General features: G+C 46.1%; 3 protein-coding genes and 3 non-coding genes across 9 annotated transcripts in view; 3 read left to right on the forward strand and 3 right to left on the reverse strand.

Annotated features, from left to right (window-relative positions):
- Positions 1-537: 537 nt before the first annotated feature.
- LOC148653121 (signal recognition particle RNA) lies at positions 538-826 on the reverse strand. Its single transcript, XR_015924999.1, has one exon.
- Positions 827-1393: 567 nt separating this feature from the next.
- Positions 1394-1467, reverse strand: trnai-aau (transfer RNA isoleucine (anticodon AAU)). The gene has a single exon. It is a non-coding gene; the product is annotated as a tRNA-Ile (tRNA).
- A 340-nt stretch (positions 1468-1807) lies between these two features.
- trnak-cuu (transfer RNA lysine (anticodon CUU)) lies at positions 1808-1880 on the forward strand. Its single transcript has one exon. It is a non-coding gene; the product is annotated as a tRNA-Lys (tRNA).
- A 366-nt stretch (positions 1881-2246) lies between these two features.
- znf839 (zinc finger protein 839) lies at positions 2247-12449 on the forward strand. 3 transcript variants are annotated; one of them, XM_088647708.1, is made up of 9 exons: positions 2247-3485; positions 4158-5123; positions 5840-6067; positions 6160-6252; positions 6833-6985; positions 8124-8252; positions 8796-8940; positions 9279-10256; positions 11982-12449. In XM_088647708.1, the coding sequence occupies exons 1-9, from the start codon at positions 2517-2519 to the stop codon at positions 12182-12184; spliced, it is 3864 nt and encodes a 1287-aa protein (XP_088503834.1). In that variant the 5' UTR covers positions 2247-2516; the 3' UTR covers positions 12185-12449. The 3 variants fall into 3 exon arrangements, with proteins under 3 accessions (XP_088503834.1, XP_088503833.1, XP_088503835.1); XM_088647707.1 differs by having other exon boundaries at positions 2248-3485; positions 4155-5123; XM_088647709.1 differs by lacking the exon at positions 11982-12449 and having other exon boundaries at positions 2254-3485; positions 4155-5123; positions 9279-10706.
- Positions 11144-13975, reverse strand: cinp (cyclin dependent kinase 2 interacting protein). The gene is made up of 5 exons (XM_088647721.1): positions 13851-13975; positions 13403-13580; positions 12950-13082; positions 12586-12715; positions 11144-11531 (listed from the first exon to the last, which is right to left on the reverse strand). The coding sequence occupies exons 1-5, from the start codon at positions 13855-13857 to the stop codon at positions 11329-11331; spliced, it is 651 nt and encodes a 216-aa protein (XP_088503847.1). The 5' UTR covers positions 13858-13975; the 3' UTR covers positions 11144-11328.
- A 16-nt stretch (positions 13976-13991) lies between these two features.
- tecpr2 (tectonin beta-propeller repeat containing 2) overlaps positions 13992-17202 on the forward strand; it is a 31284-nt gene continuing 28073 nt past the window's right edge. Inside the window, exons 1-4 of one of the 2 annotated variants that reach the window (XM_088647704.1) lie at positions 13992-14183; positions 15219-15288; positions 15923-16173; positions 16867-16995. In XM_088647704.1, coding sequence (XP_088503830.1) covers positions 15955-16173; positions 16867-16995 — 348 coding nt within the window. In that variant the 5' untranslated portion in view covers positions 13992-14183; positions 15219-15288; positions 15923-15954. The remainder of the gene's footprint in view (positions 14184-15218; positions 15289-15922; positions 16174-16866; positions 16996-17202) is intronic. The other variant, XM_088647705.1, reaches the window with a different exon arrangement.

A 17202-nucleotide genomic window follows, 5' to 3' on the forward strand; every position in this document is an offset into this window, starting at 1 on the left:
TTTCATCCGCAGTGAAATGCAGTAAGGGGTGCAGTATTGTACTCTAGTGCTGTTTTTTAAAATATTTTAGCATGTGGTCAAACCCGGTGCGCCTCCTCCACTGCTATGCTGCCATCTTGCGCACGTCTAAGAAAAAACAGTGGGACAGGTGCGAGTCTGGACAGTTGATCGTCTGCGCCCCCCCGCGTCAGATCAAAGTATTGCGTCGCATTCATTTTACTAGGAGATCCTGGACCGTCTAGTTAATCGCCAAACTCTAGCCTTTTGTTGTTGTTGTTGCTTTAAATTAAACATCTACATAACCCGTAAAATTAATTAGAAACGACGCAAGTCACACATCTTAATTCGAATTTACGTTAACCTCTGGCTTTGAACACGTGTCTTCGACACAGTCGTGGTTCATTCGTTCCTAAGCAGATAGCAACCCAGCATCCTTAAGTTCATGTATAGAGGGGCTGGGCAGGCCTGGTTGCCTGTAATTGTGACAGGCATGACTTTGAAAGAGGGGTGCTATTAGGGCGCTGAGGCAGCATTGCAAACGTGCGTGAACACAAAACGCTTAAGTATTACACACCCACAGGCGCGACCACCCCCTACCGGGCGGTACGGGGGTTCTGACCTGCTCCGTTTCCGGACTTGGGCCGGTTCGCCCCTCCTCAGGCGACCTGCTATTCCCGGGCTCCCCCAGGAGCACCATATCGATGCCGAGCTCAGTGCGGACACCCGGTCGACGAAGGCCACCACGCCCCAGGAGACCTGAGCTTGCGCTCTGCCAGCCCCAGCCTCCCAGCAACTGGGATGGCAGACACACGCCACCGCGCCCGGCCGGAGCAGCCCTTTCAGCGAGCTGCTAAATGCCTGCTTCTGCACGCTGTGACGCACTATGCGGCTTGTTGTACTGTTGGGGCGGGTATTAGGAAAGTGTCAGAGTTGGTTATTAAGCCTCTTGCCTTTCTGCAACAAGATTGTGAGTTCGAATCCGCGATGGTCCGGCTTGTGTAGACAGGTCGCTTTTTGCGGGAATTTAAATAAAAAAAAGATAACATGGCATTAAGAACGCTTTCTATGGTTTAACCTAATACTTTCTCGATGTAATTGCGTGTTGTATTTAAGTCCGACACAATTTTTCACACTCTGAGTGTGCTTAAGGGACAATATTTTTCTGGGTTCATTTTTAATACCCGTGTTGAACATTTTAGGAGAAAACGGTCATCTATCAGAGGCTGTGCAACAAAATGTATTGTTTTTTATCGAGCCCGGTAATGTGTCATTTTTATGGATGGGGGTGTCTCAGTTTCAAATAATAATATAATTGTTTAAAACGCAAAAAAGTAGTAACATTTTGATTGTAATTGCATGATAACATTAGGTAATATTTTAAAAGCGAAAGCTCTGGCCCGTACGGGGATCGAACCCGCGACCTTGGCGTTATTAGCACCACGCTCTAACCAACTGAGCTAACCGGCCGCCTTTTACAGAAGTTTTACTTTAAATTTTTCACTTTCACTTTCTCGGTTTATTTTCGCATGCCAGGATTCGGAATCAGATGCATTTAAACTAACAACGTTTTGTGATTATTTTTACACGTACCATATATACAAGGCATTTCTGACTTTAAATTAGCTACAGGAGTTTAAAAAAACAAGTCTTACGCTATGACCTACGATCAGTGAACGGCCCATATCAGATACGTCTGGGAAAGGAAAGTTAACAAGTTGAAACCAATGCTTTACAATAAATTGCAATACAATCTGACACAATTTTAAAATTGTCTAAAAGGTGTGTTCCAACTTACTCACACCAGACAGCCCGGCTAGCTCAGTCGGTAGAGCATGAGACTCTTAATCTCAGGGTCGTGGGTTCGAGCCCCACGTTGGGCGGTATCATTTTGTTAAAAAAAATCAAGGCATACTATTTATTTTTATCACACTGCAGAAAAACTCGTCTTTCATATGACTTATTGACAATGGTATGCATCAATGTAAGGTGTCGTGATTTTCACAGTCCGTGCCATGATTTGTTTTGCATGTGTTATGTAAAGTATTACAGTACCAACTTGTAACTATTATTACAAATCTATTTAAAAAAAACATACTCCAACTGGTTGACTTGTTTGGAAACACCGTCTTTGGCTGGCGCGGACCTTTTTATCGTTCGTAACTAGTTATTTGGAAGAAAAGAGTGTAGTTTCGAAAAAATACTGTACGCAGCTAATTGCATTTTCATGGAGCCCTTCGTCTCCCGACTGGGTCTGCGAAATGACCCTCGCAGGAGCCCATACCCGACTACTGTAGCGAGCTGTCGTGACGTTTATAAAAGGCTTCGGAATGCGAGGTTACAAAGTCTAATTTTCGTAACATTTTCAATTAAAATCACCATCCACCACTCTCTTTTTTCACGTAAATTATCCTCCGCGACTCCGGCGCGGAAAAGAAAAAAATCCGTCCCGAGTTATTTTTTTTTGTTTGTTTTGCTATCAACTCTTCCTGCCTGGGGGGGGGAATACTCCAACCAAAATGGCGGACAAGGAGGACGAGAGCAACATGACAACGGGAGCTACGGAGGGGGACGGCAGCGGCGGGGCCCGGTTCCACGTCGTCGCCGGGGTGACACAGGCGATGAGCGGGGTCCTGGCGCCCCAGGAGGCCGGGGACGAGAGCGGGCCGGGCAGCACCTGTGTGGAAGTCGGCGTGAAAGAGTTGGCGGAGACTCCGGGCATTTCTGAGTACTTGCACGTCTCTGCTGGCGGGGGAGTCCATGAGGGTGCTGTTATCGGGGGCACCTGCCAGGTGGTTAGTGCATTTACAGCCGGGGACGGACTGCTCCCCGGGGGCAGCATCATAACGTCGTTCGTCGAGACTCCCGGTGTGGAGACGGTGACCACGACTGACTTCACTGCCGTGGCAGGTGAGCTGGTGGACACCCTAGCGCCAGCCACCAGCACGATCATATACGTCCAGCCGGACGGCAGCTTCGTAGAGGGGACGGGTTTAACCCCGGAGGAGCAGCAGCAACTTGTGGAGCAGCTGGCCAGCCAGCAGCTGGTCGAGGTGACAGAGAACGAGGCGGCTCGCATCTTCGAAACCCAGCAGCCAGCGCCGCAGTTCCCGCAGATACCCGCTCCGCCGCCGCCTGCTCAGTACATCCAGCACAGCGCAACTCTGGCGCCGGAGGAGCTGCAACAAGTGATCGAGCAAGTCGCCAAGTCGCAGCAGTCCGCCGGGCCGCCGCCGCCGCCGCACAGCGTGGTGTCCCTCGTCCAGCCGCCGCCCGAGCCGGCCGCGCCGGAGCCGCCGGCCACCTGCATCTCCCTGGAGGCCGGCTGCCTGTTCCCCGGCGGCGGCGGAGGCCCGCTGGAGCTGGCGGCCGGCGCGCCGCCCCTGGCCATCATGCAGAACGCGTCCCGGCAGCTGCAGCACGTCGCCAAGCAAGTGGCGCTCCAGCAGAGCCAGTCGCAGAACGGGACCCGCCTGATCCAGAAAAAGGTACGGGCCGGACATCGGGCTGGTGGTGGTGGCGGCGGTGCGGGACAGACAGCGTTTTGCGTTTCGGGCGGCCACGTTCAGTGTCGGTGCCTTGGGCCCTGATTCGCGTCTCTCTCATATTCGCCGTTACGTTTGCCACCTTCCTCTCCCCTGGGGAAACCGAGTGTGAACCCGGTGTGTGCTATTCGTGGTGGCGGGCAGGTTTAAGTAAGTGCCAGTCATCTTGAAACCGTAGCTTGGAAGGCAGTCCTTGTATTCGGGTAGCAGCCCTGTAAAATCGGCTCGGCGGCACATAAGTCCTCTTATGTTTAAATTGAGAGGCACCGATCTCGACTGAAAACTGAGGCTTTAATAGCTTTGAGCTCTATCAGCGCAGGTAGGCTGCAAAGGAACAGGTAATGTTCAGGTTCACTCCATGGTGAAAGGAAGAAAAAAGAAACGCTTTGTTTTAACTGTGGTTCCTGCTGGAACCTGTTCCTTTACTCATAGAGGTTGCTCTGAGGTTTTGTTTGATTTCTAAGAAACATGTGAAGTTTCGTTTGATTCTAAAAATGTTTTTATAGCTGCCAGTGTCGGGCCTCTGGGCAGAGTTCCAACTGCGGCAGCTTTCTGTTTCGGGTTGTTTCCCTTGCTGGCGTGGCACGCTGACGCTCTCCCTCCTCCCGACAGCAGCTGGAGACCATCCGCATCCAGGTGCGGAGCCAGACCCTGCCCGAGCCCAAGGAGAGCCCCCTGCCCCCCCTGGCCGTGTTCCACCCCAAGAGCGTCGCCGCGGGCCAGCCGGTGCCCAAGCTCAGCGTGACGCCGGCAGTGGGCCTCGGCGGCCCGCAGATCATCCACATCCAGCCCGTGATGGGCGCGGGGGCGCCGCAGCAGTTCGTGCTGCAGAGCTCCGGCGAGCCGCCCATCCAGCTGCTGGTGCACCGGCAGGTCCCGGCGCGCGCCGCCCCGCCCCCCAGGGCCGCCCTGAACGGCAGGGCCCCGAGACCCGGGGCCCCCGCGGCGCCCGCCCCCGCCCTCGCGCCCCCCGCCCCCGACAGGAAGGAGAGGCAGCGGGAGAAGGACAAGGACAAGGACAGGCTGAGGAGGCCGCAGAAGGTGAAGACGCGGTCCGGGCGCATTTCCAGACCCCCCAAATACAAAGTGAAAGACTACAAGTTCATAAAGAGGGAGGACCTGGCGGACGGCCACCAGTCCGACTCGGATGACTACTCCGAGATCAGCGTGGAGGAGGAGGAGGCCGAGGAGAGCAAGGGTGACGCGGCCCCCATCAACTTCAACCTCAACCCCAAGGCCTTCAAGTGCGACACGTGCGAGAAGGCCTACATCGGCCGGGGGGGGCTGTCCAGACACTACCGACTCAATCCCGCGCACGGGCAGATGAAGCCGCCCGCGCAGGCAGCGGCTGCCCCCCAGGGTGCAGACGGGGCGGGCTGCGAGGTGGGACCCCCCACGGGGAACGCTGGGGGGGCGCCTGCGACAGAGCCTCCTGTGCAGGCCACACCGACACCGGTTCCAGCCTCACGGGCGGCAGACGGCACCGAGCTGCTGCCCCCAGGGGCACCTGTGGCCCCTGCGGAGGGTGTCGACCCGGTAGGGCCACTGTCGGAGCCAGTCGTGGCACTGCAAGGGCAGAAGGTAGGTGACCTGCGGGTGAAAGACGTGGCTGTTAATGAAAAGGAAACGCCACACACATTCAATCATGATCGGTTACAATCTAATGACGCAATACAATGTCGGGAACCTTAGAGCTGACATGAATAAGAAATGTCAAATGCGGAGGCCGTCTGCAGGGTGGAGAGATGGGAATATTAGTATGTGTAATGCATGCTTTCTCTATTAAATAACTGGGATGGTTTGTAGTGTGGGAGGTTAGTATTAGGAGCCAAAGGAAGTTCGTTCCACCTCAGGCTCTGAAGCCTTGTGGCACAAAGGAATTCGTTTTCCAGCTTCAGGTTGTCTTCGTTGGCGCTGCATGGTTAAATAAGAGGGCTGCAAAAAGAACTACAGACATTTGTCTGATTTTTTTTTTTATTGGCAAATTTTGCTTTATGCTTGGTCATGTCTTGACGTAAAAGGTCAACATAAATGTTTTTATTAAGTATGTTCTTTTTCAGGATAAAAAACTCGTACTCTTTAGCTAATGTCACGTAGCCATGTGGTCAGTAAAAATCCAACACTTTATGTCCGAGACATTAAAAAGTCATTTTGATACACCTGTCTGTCTGATCCCCGTATGTTTGATATATGCACTTGGAAACTGGAATCACTTCCAGCGTGATGCCTCATGATTGTCCATGAGGCCAACTAGGTGACTGGGTCAGAGCTCAAGGCATCATCTTTTTGTTGCTTAGGCTGACACCCCCCTTTCAGTACAGCCTGCCCCGGGCCCAGGGGTACCGTCCTGCGCCGGGCCGGGGAGACCACGCGGTCCTGGCCGACCCAAGGGACCGGGCAGGCCAGGGCGCCCCAAAGTATCAGGCCGTCCAGCAAGAAGAGCCAGGCCTGGTCGGCCCCCCAAATACCTGGGAGGAGTTACCACAGAACAGCAGGCACAGAGGAGAAGAGCCCGATTGAAAGAGGTAGGCGAGCCCCGCCGTGTCTTTCGTTCGGGTGTCTGCGTGTGCCTTATGTCAGCCGGTTGGCTAAGGACGCCTCTTTCTGTCTGTGTTAGATCTTGCAGCAAAGTGACACTGAAGAGCTCATGGAGATGGCTCTGCCCCGCCTGGCAAAAGTCATGACGGTGTGGGAGTTTTTACTCATGAAGGTAATGGGAGGTGTTTCGGACCGGAGCACCTTTTGGAAATCTTACGTTGTCCTGTTATAGAGGATATTCGGTAGTTACTGAATTGCAACTGGCGTTCTCTTTTCTTTAATGGAAGCTCTGTGTTTAAAAATACCGTAGGGTCTTGATATCTGAGAATTTAATGTTCGTGAATTAGCTTATGTCTTTTAACCACACCTACGGTATACTTTAGTACATTACAGAACATTTGGCTGTTCTCTGCACCGAAGCCTCACGCATGTGAAGACCCAACTGTAGATGAATTGGAGCCTCCTAAGTGGCAGTAAAGGAGCATGCTCAGTTGCAGGTTTTGCTCTATGATCCAGGCAATGTGGGTTCGAGTTTAGGTCATGTCACTAGCCAGCTGTGTCTAGGATTCCCCAAGTGACTGCGCGGAATTGCCTAAGATCCTCTGAAGATAGGGTAGGATTAGTGCCGCGCTAGGGCCCTCTTAGAAAATAAAGCACTTAATCCCAGTGTATGTTGTACCTTTTTTAAAAAACTTTATTTTCACCATGGCTAAAACCAGCTTCAGTCCTGCTGTGCACTGTTTCCGTCTCAGGTGGAGAAGGGGCGGCCCTCCAGGCCTCACTTTGCAGATGTGTACAGGGAGTTCGAACAGCTGCACAGCCAGGTGAAGAAGATGGCGCAGGAGCACTTCGGTTCTCCTCTCGGCCCGGGCCCGCACACCCCTCTGGAGATCAGAGACCCAGAGGTAGTGTACCAGCGCAAGTTGCCCCTTCCCTCCGAGCACAGTCGCACACAGAGAAGAGCATGGTGTGTCCATCACCCGGTATAACAGAAAAGAGATGGGCAGCTTTTGTATGGCTGACTCCTATTGGAACATTAGAAAGGTTCCAAAAAAAGAGAAGTTGACCTATCTAGCTTGTTTCGTTTTTCAGTAGCTGATTGACCTCATCCAACCAGTTCTTGAAAACAAGACATTGGTTTAAACAGCTGGCAGAGTGCCTTGTGAAAAATACACAAGATTATCATTTCATTTCAACCATTTCCTTCACTGGGTAGAAAGAGAGTTGAATAAGCTGTTTGCAGTTTTCAGATTGCCAGAATGGCCGTCTGCTTGTCATTTGTCACTTAGAGCTGTCATTTACAGCTTTCTATAACTTGTCTTGAAGGACGCAGTAAGTGTCATGTAATCCGACAATCCAGTTTAACAAGGTTAAAGAAAAGAAATATGGCTAAAAGGTAGTGAGTGAGTAAAGGAGCTGTTGCCATTTGTCATATTAAACACAAATAAAAAGATATTTTGATATGAAATATAAAAAGTACATTTGAGATGCAATAAGAGTAGAGAGAGTAACACGCTATTTACATTGAGTTTAAATCTTTAAACTTAAACATTGTGGCTCTTTATCTCAATATACCGCGTTAAATGAACCTTGTTGGACAGATGGATACATTTAAGCATGTTGAAGTATTTTAATACATTTCTGGGTTTGTCACCATTGACGGTGGGAATGGAGAGGTGACTGAGTGGCACAGGGAGAAGCTCGTCTAGCAGAGTGGGAGGGTGAATGAGGGCGGTAGAGGCACCTCAGACAGAATTGCAACCCCTTAACTTGTTGAGCTGCTCGAGACTCTAGCCACCCCTTTTTCTGACGCAAAGAGTCTCGGCTCAGCTGAACCTTCAGATGCTCTGCCTCCCAATCCCCACCCAGCCTCTCCTACATGTGCCCCCCCCCCAACCTGAAAGCCGACTACCCCTGTTTATGCATAATAAAAGGGGGAGTATGAATGATTAAGATTTGGGGCATTAGGATGCACAGCTTCAGTGACTCATCTGGATCATCCATTGTTAGATGGCTGAAGAACTAACAGTGTCATTTCCGCAGGTGTCCAGGTCCTTGGGCATTGAGGATCTTGTGAAGAAGGCCAGGCTGCAAGGTCCAGCTTCTGTGGTACAGCCAGCACTAAGGGTCTGCAAGGAAAATAATCTTTCAGCAGGCAAACGTCTCATGGAGGTAAACTGCTTCGGCAGAAAACGGAAAAATAATTTGTGTTCCGCCTTTAACAACCTGCGAAGTGCATCAGATTATTTCCGAGATCATTTTAGCAGTCTTGAGGTATTTGTGTCAAGTTTCACAACAATCTGAAAGGATTCTTCTCCTGGGCCCTTTTTATTTTTTTTATCACTACTCTAAATTTCCTTAACTTTTCTGGTGACGAAGCCGTGGATTTTACCATTCAGAATTCTGACAAATGAAGACTAATTTCATCTTTGAAAAATACTTTTTATAGTAAAGAAATTATGTTGTGACCAGAGTTTTTCTAGTGATTTTGTTTTCCATTAAAGCGCCCATTATACACTGCCAGAGGTTTTGCCATTTACGTTTTTTTAAGATTGATTTTGTTTTGTTTTTTTATCCTTTGCACATTTGAACATTTTGTTACCGTGGAATTTGAAATTATAGGCCTGAATGTATAACCATGTTTGGTGGTTAATCTGGTTATGTTGTATATGTATTTAAGTACCCAGAAGTAATTTTTTTAATGTTTATTCCTAGCATGAGAGCGAAAGCTCATTTCTGCCAGCAAAAAGGATAAGAATAGAAAACTCAGCTGTAGAAACGAATGGCGTTTACCTTAACCAAAACGGAATTCAGAATATTGTGAAAGAAGTGCAGTTAACGACTGGGACTGCTCAACAAGGTAAAACATACTGTAGTATTTGTTTCACACAGAAGTATATTTTGTATGAACAGCTTTAAAACACATGACATCCATTCTTCAGTGATTTACACATAAATCACTTTCAGACAAAAATCTGAAAAGTTAAAGGATCTTTTCGGATTTCAGATTTGATCCAATCTTTATTATCCAATTATTATCAATCCAATTATTTTCACTCTACGTTGTAACTGCAGTCGGAATGATCTTGATTCCTGGTGCATGAAAATGTACTGTACCACATTAAAAAAAGATGTTCACAAGTTAGTGTCGTTACTGCTAATCAGTGTTTCATCACCTTAATGCCTTTGTTTTTGCAGGCACTATTCAGGCTCAGAACGAACCCAGTGCGTTGTCTCAGGGGCCAACAGTTGAACTAAATGGATCAGCTGTGAAGGGTGCACTAGAAGTAGACCCCAGCAGCAGAAAAGCACTGGAGACAGAAAATGGGTTTCCGGTCTTGGAGCCTAGAAATGAACCAGCTAATGTGCTGTTGTACCAGCCAGTGGAAGTCACTCTGCATGGTTCTCAAACCGAGATCCAGAAGCAGGAGGAGCTGACTGTTTCGGAGCAAGCGGTGGTCTTCACAAGCCTGGAGAACGACTTCACGCCCGAGGAGCTGGTTGAGGAGCACTTAGCTAACACTGTGAATCACGAAGTCATGGAGGTTGAACCAGCTGGAGGAATGGAGGGGGATGTACAAAGTGAGCAGGAGAGTGGGACAGTTCTCTTGGCGATCCCCCAAAACGACCAGCAAGGCGGCAGCGCGAAACCTTCGGAGGTGCTGAACGATTCTGACATAGCAGATCAAATGCACCAGCTGGAGAAGGCACTTTCCAGGGATGTGGTGCCTTTGGACCATTCTTACCGGACTCACAACGCAGAGCCTAGGGAGCAGCACCAGCAGACTTTAGCACCTATCCCTGCTTCAGACAGCCTGCAGAGTGAGGCCGAGGGCCAGCCAGAGGGCGGCCTGCAGGTGATGGAGGAGAAGGGTTTGACGGTGGAGAGCGTGGAGCAGAACGGCAGCCTGGAGCACATCATATCCGTCGGGGGAACGGTCGAGTTCAAGCTCTCGGACGCAAACCAGGAGCTGTTATCTCAGGGTCATGAGCAGATCTTCATCCAGACATCGGAAGGCCTCATCATGCACCACTCGGGAGGGGATATAGCATCGGAGCGCATTCTGATAGTGACGGATACCGACGGCACCACCATGCACATCCGTGCTCCTGAAGGTGTCCCCTTGGAGACGGTGGAGGCCCTGCTGGGTATAGAGACAGAGGGACAAAGCGAAGGTATCCTGGTTTCAGAGACTTCCCAGTGAGCTCTTACTCAGGCAGTGCTGAATCTCAAGGGTAGAATGGCAAAATTGCCCCTTTAGCAGACCTCTTCTGGGAGGGGCTTTTTCAGCATACCATCATATATTTTTATAATCTTGACATTCAAGCTGAAGACTTTTAAATTATTTGTACAGTTTATTTCATATGTGTGTGTACAATGCTCAGTGTTTCTCACCATTGTTGAAAAGGTTTTCTATGAACCCCTCCTAAAATATATGTACATATGTATAGCTTATTATAAGAAGAATTTACATACCAATTGAGTTAAAAAATTTGCACTATTTTTCTTATTACTTTTTTTAAGGGTACAAATGTTTGCCAAATTGTTTTTCACTGCCTTTGATGAATTAATATTATACCTTGAGACCCCTTCTCAAAGAGAAAATAAACCGCAGTATTGTTTTATACTGGTGTAAGTCTTTATTTGCACTACTTTTCTAAATTTTAGTTTTAGTTGACAGATAATTCCTTCCTAATATATTTTCCCACAACTATTTATCTTCATACTTAAAATTAAACTGTGAAATAAAAAAAAAGTCTTAGCTGGTTATGGATGTTTGTGTCCACCCTTCCATTTTAATTAAAAGATGGTGTGCATATTTTAAGACATTAACAGGAACAATTCCTAATATTTGAAGTTTATATGCTGTCGCTTATATAAAAGCAGTGTTATTGCTTTACTCTTAACTTGTGACGTTTTGGTTTCCATTATAATAAATATCTTTTCTGAGCTTTTAAAAGGATGAGGGCCCTGAACATGAAATCAAGCAGTCTAACTTCTTTCAAGGTTTCAAGAGAAATGTTCATCAAAAGTATTTGTTTATACACATATTCAGGTAGAATTGCCTTGTTACTGTGCTATATTTAATTCTCTGTGAGCTTCCCATGTCACTTCACCCTAATATCGCATAAAATTGGACAAACAATTCAAAATGAAGTAGTATATACTCATTTCTCTGCCAAAGGAGAAAGAATGCAGTTTTTCATCTGAAACTGATGACATTTAAGATAAGTCCTCCAGTTTGCTTCACAGTGGTCTATGCCCAGTCTCCAGCAGCATGCTTTCTAAAAGAACCTTGGTGTTGTCCTCAATGTATGGCTGATGAAGCCAGGCTGACAGATGAACCAGGGAAAGACTACGGTCAGTTGTGTGTGCAATTTCTTGCACTATTGTTTCTTTAAGGGTCAGTTCTTGCTCATAAGATTCCAAAAGTTTTGAGGAGACGTCATCTAGAGAGAGGGGGAAAAAAAAACTTTTACAGCATTCAGTGGGTCTTGATGGGCACTTTTATAATTACTGTTCCAGATTATTTTTTTCTTGATTTTAACTTCCACTGCAGCCTTTTGAATTGTTTTGTGAAGCACTGCTTCTTTTTCAGGCCTGAAGAGTGAAAGCCTGATGGTGCTGGATTTATTGCACAGTACACTTGCATCTGCTCATGTAAAAATCAATTCAGTTTTCACCCCACGGTTTCAGGAGCTTGGCAAGGCAGCACAGGAGAGTAAAACAGGAGAACCTCAAGTGTAAATAATGCTGCCAGTATTTGTTTTTTTTTCTTTTATTTGCACGCACTGGATCTCTTAAACTTGCACTTTTAACGCTTTATTGAGAAAGCACACATGAAAACGGAACAGAACATTAAGAAACTATATGGTTTTTAACGGCTTTATCCAATACAGGGTCGTGGGGAAGCCAGAGCCTATCCCGGCAAGCGAAGGGCTCAAGGAAGGACACAACCCGGAGAGGACTCGCAGACATGCATACACTCACACCAGGGGCAACGTTCCATAAGCTTGGATGTGTTTGGACTGTGGGGAGAAACCCGCATAGAAATCCCAGGGAGAACATACAAACTCCATGCAGATCGCACCCCAGGAACTGAACTCGGGGCTCAGTGCTGCTAACCACTACTCCACCGTGCTGCCCACTTTTAGTAACACTTGACGTTTGATGACAAAAAACAAGCTGTAGAACTTTATAAACATCTTTGCTTTGTAAAGGCACACGGTAAAAGGGCATCCCGGAACTTCAAGTTAACTCGAACTAGTTAAGTCTTAACTACAAAAGAGGCTAGGTCAGCCAAAAAGCCAGCTTCTGATTGTAACCTTTCTTGTTTGCACAATTAAAAGTAAGTGAACAGTAAAAAATTGTCAGAAACCTATTCTATAAAAACATGAACTTTTTTCTGCAAGTATTTTATATATTTAAGATGAAGTAATTTGGTCTAGCTTGGTTCAACAGCATATCCCTCATATATTCAGTACCGATTTCATCTTTACTCACCAAACTGTGCCGTCGGCCAAGTATGAAACAAAGGGCTTTCTCTTCCGGCATCTCCGTGGTGAAATGTTTCCAGTGCACATATGCCTTTAACGGTAGATGACAGCTTCCTCATTTTTGATACAAGGTGAGTCTGGCCATAAATGGGAACAAAATGAATCCTGTGTTCACACTTTTATCATGTTTTCTTAGAAATTAGTGTATGTTTCAGAGTTATATAGTTTTGCATATATTTACTCAGGGACCCGAGCTAAATCTACGTGCAATGTAAGTTCTGATAAAATGTACAAAACGTAGCAGTCCACTTTGAGGGATGTACATGAAAATGCAATTCTGACAAGACTGCAATATTATTGCTCTTACAGACCATTTTCTCCAAGATCCTCAACAGCTCAGTGCATTCGTCCTGCAGTTCCTGGTTTGGTTCGGGTGCAGCAGCAGATCTTGGGGAGACAGCTGAACCATCACACTCCAGTTTAAATTCTGAGTCATTTTCTGTTCTAGTAAAAGCAGACAGGATAGTAAAAGTGGAGGTGTTTTTTATTACTAGAATAATAGTTTATATAAACAATACTATACAAACACTAGACTAAAAGTACATATTACTAGAAATTAAGGGTATGATTATTTTCATATATGCTCCTTATACAGTACCTGTTACACGTAACTTTTCTTACAAAAAACAAATTAATTTATGGATCTCAATTTCAATTTTCACACGGGAAAGTAAATTTTCTTAAGCTAATGGGCAATAACACAATGAAATGGCAATGCACCACTCTCTATTGGAGATGAAAAATGCATGTAGAATAATACTTACATTTTGCTTAGTTTCAGGTTGACAATTTTGTTTGCAATTGTAAAACCTTCATCATTTAATCGGTCCCATTTCAGAATGAAGTTGTGCCAGTCAGCAGCATTGTCCTTTATCTTTCTTGCACTGTTAGTTGAAACAGGTCTTCTAATAGATGCTGCATTCCCTGAACTGTTCACTGAAACTTAAAACAGAAATCGATTTAATCGGATTCATAGTAAATATAAAAAAAACTGTATCTGAACCACATTTAGATATATCTGACGAAATAATCGGTTTTGCTTGCTCTCGTATTTACATGTTTTCACTGATATTCAATTAACTAAAACTCTAAGTACATAAATCGGCATGAACTCTCGAGTAGAACATAAAAACGTTTGTGGTTATTTCAGACAACTACTTTGTATAACTCTTTGACAGACTCCGAACTCACGCACTATAAAAAAAAACTAACCTTCCATGTCAGTAATTTTTAGACGTAATACATAAATAAATTGCAATGCTTATCCCCGATGTAAGATCAAGCATGTTTACTGTAGGAGGCGGCCATATTGAAGACGTAGTTTACGTCACTTCCTGATGTCAAATGTCAACCAGTCGAACCTGTGATGTTGATGCCTTGTTAAAACAGAGCGACTGGGCTTTCTGGTAACAACAAAAAAAAAGAATTTAACTGCTGCTTTTTTTGTTTACAGTTAATAAAATGAATGTACAGAACACAATTAAATTGGCTGATTTACAGAAAGAGAGAGAGAAAAGGTATCCAATGTAATGTTCGCGTTGCAACGTAAGTAAGAGATAATTTCGTTTTCTTGGAGCGTATTCTGCTAACATAGCCCTGTCACTGTTCAGTGACTATACTAGGAAAGCAGCGTGTTTGGCTTTGTTTCATATTATTTTTTAAACCAAAAGAGTAATACAACGTACATTAAAAACAGAATTGAAAGGTACAGAAATCCGGCCTTTGTTAATGGTACAGTACTGGGCGTTTAATTTTTAGAGGCTCCCAGACTGTGTTCGACAAATTTCTGTTTTGCTATTGTAAGGAAACGGCGTTGTGAATGCTTTTCCTCTCACAAATATACTCTGTGGCCAGCTGCATCTTCTTTCATAGCGCTCGTTGTCACCCTTCAATATGAAACGGACCGTCTGCTGTGTGCATTGTGCTGTGCTTGGTGTCTTGGTGGTACCACAGTCCGTAATCTGCCACTAATTCACTGTATTTGCAGTGACTTTTCAGTTCTGGGCGTCGGCGATCTTATTTTTGAAAATGCGTCGTGATGATAAACCCCCAGTTGTTTGTGTTGCTGTGAGCCTTCTGAGCGTGTTTTCATAATGATAGAAATAACTGGCTAGACAGGACTAGTGATGGCCTCAGTTACAGAATAACGCCTGAAACTTGGTTTTGGTTTGTTCTGCTTATGTAGAGGAGATAACGAGATTTCAGAAGGCAAGCCGCTGGATAACTCTAATTGAGTGACAGTTTTAGGGAATTGTCTTCAATTTTCTTCTCTTTAGTGTCGCCTTGTACACATAATAAGGCGAAGTAGAAAAGCCTAAAGGGTTTTTCGCGGGTCATTTTGTTTGGTCTTTTTATCAAATTGCGTAGTCGACAAACATTATTATACATTAAGTAGTGGGGATGTATAACGTCTCTTATTAAAATATAGGCCTAACATAATAACCTTAATTGTGTTAAGTGTATTTCAAAGCAGTTGGTAAAGACGGGCTAAGAGTTCAGTTATCTGTGCAGTGTATTCATGGCGCCTCGTGTGCAATACTGCAGAGTTTTGCATGGTAATACATTTGAAATAATTGTCAGGTTTCAGGATTTCCAAAACTTGCCTAAATGGTGTCCTTCTGGAACCCAATACCTGTGCATTGCTGATTCTGTGAGTATGATCAAATACTTTTTTCTTGTTTTTCTAAGCTCTGATTTTCGTGTGCTTTCTTTTATATGTATATGTACCATTTTAAAAGCGTATAAACGAAACCGTTTGTTTGAATTAATAATCTGTGCAACATCTGTGTTCTTTTGCCTTATAAAGGTACTGTATTTTCATCTTCACTTAACTGTAATAGTATGAACAATATTAAGTCTTAAAATACATATATATAAATTAATGCTGAATTTGTTTTATTGTTTGTCTAGATGTAAATAACCCGAAGGAGTGAATGAACTGGGATGCTCATGTAGTTTGTGAATAAACAGGGATGATTGTTATTTTTCAGGGAACGGACCAGAACTGTTCAGTGCTGCAATCTGAGCACTCACAAATGTAATTGAAACCCATGACTGCAGTGTTGCATATCTGACAAGTAGCCTCATGAAGTCTAATTTCTGCTAGATAAATGGATGCAAGGAGTTTCTTAATTGTGTTATTAGTTCACAGAAGATTTTGGAAATGAGTGAATACAGCAATTACCTAATTTGTGGACTTCTGCGACCGAGATATAGGTCTGTCTTTATCAGGTGTGTGTCGGCACTCCCTCCCAGCCTCTCGCCCTCCTCTGCCCCTCTCTCAGCGTCTGCTCCGGCGCCACCCTGACTCCCCACCATGGCTGCCCAGGCCTCGCCTGCCGCCCTGAAGGAGTTCTGCCCCCTCTATTACCTGCTGAACACCATCCCCGCCAAGGTGCAGAGGGGGTTTCGCTCGGTGCTGGTCTACCTCACCGCGCTGGATGCCAGCAGTGACTACATCGCTGTGGGCAGCAGCATTGGCATGCTCTACCTCTACTGCCGGCGGCTCAACCAGATGAATAAGTATAACCTCGAGGTACGGCGCGCTGGGCGTGTAACTACCAGAGGTCCCGACGGCACTATGATCGTCCCGTTTGTTTGAATACTTTGCGTTGCTTTGTCTTCAAAGTGACAGATTCCCTTCCCTGGGCTCTACCTAACCCTCTCACCCACAAAGTGTGGCAGGTGAGGTCCATCTGTATTGAAGACCATGACTTGTACTGTATTGCATAGATTGTTAAACTGGCGTATCCACTGGAAGATTAATGATTTAGTGGGACTAAGTGTTAAATTATAAAGGGAATAGTTGGTCAGCTGTTGGTGCACCTTGTCAAGTAATGCACTTAAAAATAAAATTGACATGAGGCCAGGTTGGCTCTGAACATCTGCTGCTGTTGAATTGTTCCCTACGATTGTCCACTAGGGGGCACTGAAGCTTTCTCTCACAGCAGGTTGGGGATTACATACGCCACAGGCCCTCTGGGCTTTTTCAACTACAGGCCCAGGAGACTTGAAGGTCTTTCGGTTCTCATTCCCCCAGTCCTTTAATTAGTTAATTGAGCTAAGAGTTTCACTCTTTGGAAACGCGTCCCATGGACAGTTGTTTTCAAGCCTATGTGTCTTACATATTATAGCATCGGTGTAATGCTGACTCGCGTGGGTAGTGAAGCAGTTTGAACAGGAGAGAGGTTACTTTCCACTGTCTCAGTGTGGTGGCGTGTCCGTGCAGGGCAAGACCGAGGCCATCACCTCCGTGAAGCTCCTGAGCTGTTTCGATGACCTGGTGGCAGTGGGCACGGCCTCGGGCAGAGTGGCCCTCTTCCAGCTCGTCTCTCCTCTTCCCGGGAGGAACAAGCAGGTCAGTACACTGCCAAGTGCTCAATAACACTTCAGCACCCCGGCTTCTCCATCAGTCATGAGTGAATGACAGAGAGTGGTAATTGAAATGGTAATATCTGTGCAAAGCATGCTGAGTATAGTGTTGCTGGGCGGAGCGGAGGCACTGTGGCTAAGGATCTGCGCCTGTGGCTGCAAGGTTGCCGGTTCGAATCCCACGGCTGGCAGA

Source organism: Lepisosteus platostomus, chromosome 10 (genome assembly GCF_059453375.1).
Source record: "Lepisosteus platostomus isolate fLepPlt1 chromosome 10, fLepPlt1.hap1, whole genome shotgun sequence".
NCBI classification, from domain to species: Eukaryota; Metazoa; Chordata; class Actinopteri; order Semionotiformes; family Lepisosteidae; genus Lepisosteus; species Lepisosteus platostomus.

Coding starts and splice junctions, on each gene's coding strand:
- znf839 (XM_088647707.1), top strand. CDS start 2,517: ATGGCGGACAAGGAGGACGAGAGCAACATGACAACGGGAGCTACGGAG. Junction 6,068..6,159: donor GAAGAGCCCGATTGAAAGAG/GTAGGCGAGCCC, acceptor TGTCTGTGTTAG/ATCTTGCAGCAAAGTGACAC. Junction 6,253..6,832: donor GGGAGTTTTTACTCATGAAG/GTAATGGGAGGT, acceptor TTTCCGTCTCAG/GTGGAGAAGGGGCGGCCCTC.
- cinp (XM_088647721.1), bottom strand. Junction 13,083..13,402: donor AACCTGAAACTAAGCAAAAT/GTAAGTATTATT, acceptor TGCTTTTACTAG/AACAGAAAATGACTCAGAAT. Junction 12,716..12,949: donor TGAGGATCTTGGAGAAAATG/GTCTGTAAGAGC, acceptor ATTTATGGCCAG/ACTCACCTTGTATCAAAAAT.